Source organism: Brassica oleracea, unplaced genomic scaffold (assembly GCF_000695525.1).
Source record: "Brassica oleracea var. oleracea cultivar TO1000 unplaced genomic scaffold, BOL UnpScaffold01387, whole genome shotgun sequence".
Classification (NCBI taxonomy): Eukaryota; Viridiplantae; Streptophyta; class Magnoliopsida; order Brassicales; family Brassicaceae; genus Brassica; species Brassica oleracea.
Window position 1 is genome coordinate 3,964 of NW_013617924.1, and position 4,619 is coordinate 8,582.

At 34.3% G+C, this 4,619-nt stretch overlaps 1 protein-coding gene across 1 annotated transcript; it reads right to left on the reverse strand.

Moving 5' to 3' along the window:
• Positions 1-1,877: 1,877 nt before the first annotated feature.
• Positions 1,878-3,195, reverse strand: LOC106321285 (putative F-box protein At4g17200). Its single transcript, XM_013759588.1, has one exon. It carries the CDS (start codon positions 3,148-3,150, stop codon positions 1,987-1,989), a length of 1,164 nt encoding a protein of 387 aa, XP_013615042.1. The 5' UTR covers positions 3,151-3,195; the 3' UTR covers positions 1,878-1,986.
• Positions 3,196-4,619: the final 1,424 nt, after the last annotated feature.

A 4,619-nucleotide genomic window follows, 5' to 3' on the forward strand; every position in this document is an offset into this window, starting at 1 on the left:
ATGGACGAAGGAGAGAGAGCTCGAGACGTCTCTTGGATACATTGAAGAAGGAGACAAAATGAGTTGAAGAAATTAAAGCCCAAGGTGGAATTTGTGAACTTATGGGCCTCAATTGTCTTTTGCTCCTTGGCCAAACTTCTGAAACCTGCAGACATAAAGAAAGACGGTCAAACGAAGTCTAATGCAAAAAGGAAACTTTGCATAATATGTTTGAAGATAGGAGAATCATAGCAGTATAAATAGGGGACCTAGGTCATTGTTAACCATTACGGTTCAGAGCAATAGATAGAGATATAATTCAAGAGTTCGAGTCTTTTGCATTGTGATCTAAGCTTTCTATTGTTACACAAAGAGATTGGTTTCATATTCTAATAAAAGGAATACTTTTGGTTACGTTATTGTTCTAAGTTCTTAAAGCACAAGTAGGTTAAAACCTAACATCTAAGATCATTTTTTGGGAAGTCAAGCTGTTCTGATGAGTCAAGAGTTGCTGATGAAGGATCTATCTGGGGTATTCTCGAGCAGAGAGACCTAAAAGGAAGAGTAATGGTTCTGTTCCTGGGAGCCGAGCCATAGGAGATTTTTTTTCGATTTCTATGAGACAACCTGCGAAGAGTTCGAACAAAAAGTCATCGACTAGTTTAGGGTATCCACATTGCAGTTTTTGAAGAGAAGTACGAGTTCGAACTCAGACAGAGATAGAGAATTCTATTCAAGGAGCTATCTTGCATTGCAAGCAATCTCAGCAACAGAAGCAGAAGCAGAAGCAGTATAGGGTTAATGAGGTCGGATTCTGTTCGTTGTCAGCATCAAGAATTGCAGTGGCAGATGATTGAGAACGGGCTCAGATGTTTAGAGGTTAACTAAGCAATTAAATTGGACACGAAGATGATGAGAAGATTTAAGTTTTTTTTTGCTTTTTCTTTGATTTTCTATGAAATTTCATAAAAACCCGAAGGCCATTTCCATGTAAAAAATAAACAAAAATGATTACAAATCTTTGTTTTAGATTTGAATTACTTGTGATTTGAAATTTTTATATTCGATTCCAGTTTTGAAATAAAAATTAATGCAAATCAAGGCTTTCATTTCATACCTGCAATCAAGGCTTCCTTCAGGGTTTGGAATTGATCGAACGCAAGCATACGATGTAGAAGAGCTTCTGTCCCGACTTCTTTTGCAAAATTGCAGTGGAAAATAAGGTGCCTAGCGGTTTCTTGCTCCCCACATCTCGGACAGGGTACAGCACTCACAGCCTCGTTTTTCCAAATTAGAACCCAGGGACAGAGCTCCTTCAACCAACTTCTACATAAAGAGCTTGACTTTCGGGGGACAGGGTGTCCCCCAAACCTTCTTCGTCCATTCCAACTCGAGTAATGAATCCGCCTCATTGTCGAGAGTTGCTCTGTTCTTCATTGCAATGAAATATCCTGACTTGGTGGTATAGACTCCGTCCTTAGTAGGTGTCCAAACGAAATCGTCAATGGCCCCTAATGTGCTCGGAGAGATGCAGAGAATTTCCTTTGAGATGAGTGGGAATAAGGATTTAACTTTGGGAACGTTCTACTCGTTGGATCCTCTAGTTAGTAGATCAGCAACCATAAGATGTTGATCCTTTTCATTCGGTGGACCAACCGGTCGTCCAATATTATCTTTTAAGATCCAGCGCCACACTCTTGTTGAATTCCCATCTCCGATCGCTTTTTGTTCCACTCGTTCGAACTTTTTTTAATTATAGGCATTATTTTGTTTTGATTTGGTAACTGGTACTGTGAGGAGAAGGGACGGATTAGCTCATAACTATTTCTCTTTCCATCAAATATTGGCTGGAGAATTAAAGGATAGGGTACCAGTGCGAGTTTCTTCAATACGAGTAATAAATAAAAGTAATTGACTAAGTCTTGTTCAAAGAAGATGACAAAAGGCAAAAGAAAACAAAGAGGAGATGATATGCGGAAACAAACACGACACTTGTAAAAATGTAACTTATCGTTCTTTCCTTTTTCCCGATAGTACTAAGCCTTGGTTGATTTGCACTAAACTTGGCACGTAAGAGCATACGAGTGGGAAACAGTAGGGATAGTCGTCGTCATCAGGAATCAAAACAGCTTCTCCGAGATCCACTTGTTTAAAATACTCATCCTCTCCAATGATGTAAGCCCTTTTGTAGCGACCAAGTGTGTCTAAAGTGAAAGCCAGTGCGAGTTTCTTTTCCTCGTCAATGAAGAAACTTCCACTTAAGAGAGGGACCATCTTATCAACTGCTAAGAAGTACAGCTTGCTCCACGACACCGCGTGGGGCTCAATCTTAGTCGTAACCCATATCTCCATCATATTTATATCCATGCATTGATATAACGCTGCAAGCTTCTCTTCTCCGACACTCGATAGAACCACGGTGTCTCCGTGGAGACGAGAGTGAAACGGCACGTACAGATGTGGTCCAAATCTCTCTTTGGTAAAATCAAAAGAGACCAAGAAATCATCTACATCTCCGTCTGCTTCACCTTCGTCTAATATTATTTTTTGTGTAGCAAAAAAGTAAGTGTTTCCCTTTACTGTCAAGCCGGGTCGAAAAAACTCGATATCCCAGTCGGGAGTGACATCAAGAGCCCTCCACAAGTTAGAGTTCATATCGTAGATTTCAAACTCAAAAAGGGGTGTGGGCCAGTAGGCATCATCTACAAACCTCAATATTTTGTAGGATTTCTTGTTTGTATCATACCCCAGAGCATACCTGTCCAATCTGTGGTAAGCTGTTTTGGGCTCGATCCACTTCATTTGCCCTAGATACGGGTTCCAAACCAATAGCCTCGTGTTGTCTCTGGTCGTGGATAACAACAAGCCGTCGCAGTGAAATACTTTAGATATCTCGATTTTATTGAGCTTATCAATCGGTTTTATAGATACTGGACCAGAGCCTTCCTCGTCCTTTACTATTCCGTTGAGATCGATTCTAACTAAACAAACCTTAAAATCCATCATCATGAACCCCATAAACTGCCTAGCTACTGCTTTACCAAATATCCTATGTCTCGATGAAGCATTCCATTGTTTGCATGTGCATCTTACTTTTCCAACACATGTAATCGGAACTTTGGAGAGTATATCCCCGATCAAATCTCTGGAAAGATCAGAGATTGTCGTCATTGTTTGAAACAGGTGCCGAAATTAGTTAGGGTTCTAACTTTTTCACGATTGCTTATAGATGACATATACCACACATTAGGTTATGCTTGTTATATATATACGGGTTACCCAAAAACGGTGGGTTTAATCACCGACACAACAATATATATATCAAATTATGTGGATATTGAAAACAATATTTTTAGTATATTTTATAGAGAATATTACTTTTATTGACTCTTATTTTTTCGCTAATTACAACACGTTAAAATGGGTATGAATAACCCTTTTAGTAGATAACTAGGTGTTTTCCTGCACCATATGCAGTAAGGAATTTTTTAAATCTAACTTATATTTAAAAATAAATTTCATTAAATATTATAGATTTTACTATTTTCTTACTAATATTTAATATATATTTGATATATATTAAATCAATTTGTATAAAACTAATAAAAATTATATAAAATTGTATAATTATCAAAAATTAAGCCTAAATAATATTTATAAAATTTCTAGATATATAAGAAATTAATGATCTTACGATTAGATATTTAAATTTTTAAAAAATTGTAGAAATTTTTGAAAGTTTTAGTAATACAAATTGTATAATTACACAAAATAATAATATTTCGAAATTTGAAATGTTATATATGAATATATTTATTTTATAGACGATGTATGAGCTATTACCATATTTAAAAAAAGTTTACCAAAAAGAAATATCAATATTGAATGTAATATATGAATTATTATCATATTCTAATAAGTTTACCAAAAATAATCCCCGATCAAATCTCTGGAAAGATCAGAGATCGTCGTCATTGTTTGAAACAGGTGGCGAAATTAGTTAGGGTTCTCACTTTTTCACGCTTGCTTATAGATGACATATACCACACATTAGGTTATGCTTGTTATATATATACGGGTTACCCAAAAACGGTGGGTTTAATCACCGACACAACAATATATATATCAAATTATGTGGATATTGAAAACAATATTTTTAGTATATTTTATAGAGAATATTACTTTTATTGACTCTTATTTTTTCGCTAATTACAACACGTTAAAATGGGTATGAATAACCCTTTTAGTAGATAACTAGGTGTTTTCCTGCACCATATGCAGTAAGGAATTTTTTAAATCTAACTTATATTTAAAAATAAATTTCATTAAATATTATAGATTTTACTATTTTCTTACTAATATTTAATATATATTTGATATATATTAAATCAATTTGTATAAAACTAATAAAAATTATATAAAATTGTATAATTATCAAAAATTAAGCCTAAATAATATTTATAAAATTTCTAGATATATAAGAAATTAATGATCTTACGATTAGATATTTAAATTTTTAAAAAATTGTAGAAATTTTTGAAAGTTTTAGTAATACAAATTGTATAATTACACAAAATAATAATATTTCGAAATTTGAAATGTTATATATGAATATATTTATTTTACAGATGATGTATGAG

Excerpts from the sequence above, each read along its gene's own strand:
- LOC106321285 (XM_013759588.1), bottom strand. The coding sequence starts at position 3,150 with ATGACGACAATCTCTGATCTTTCCAGAGATTTGATCGGGGATATACTC.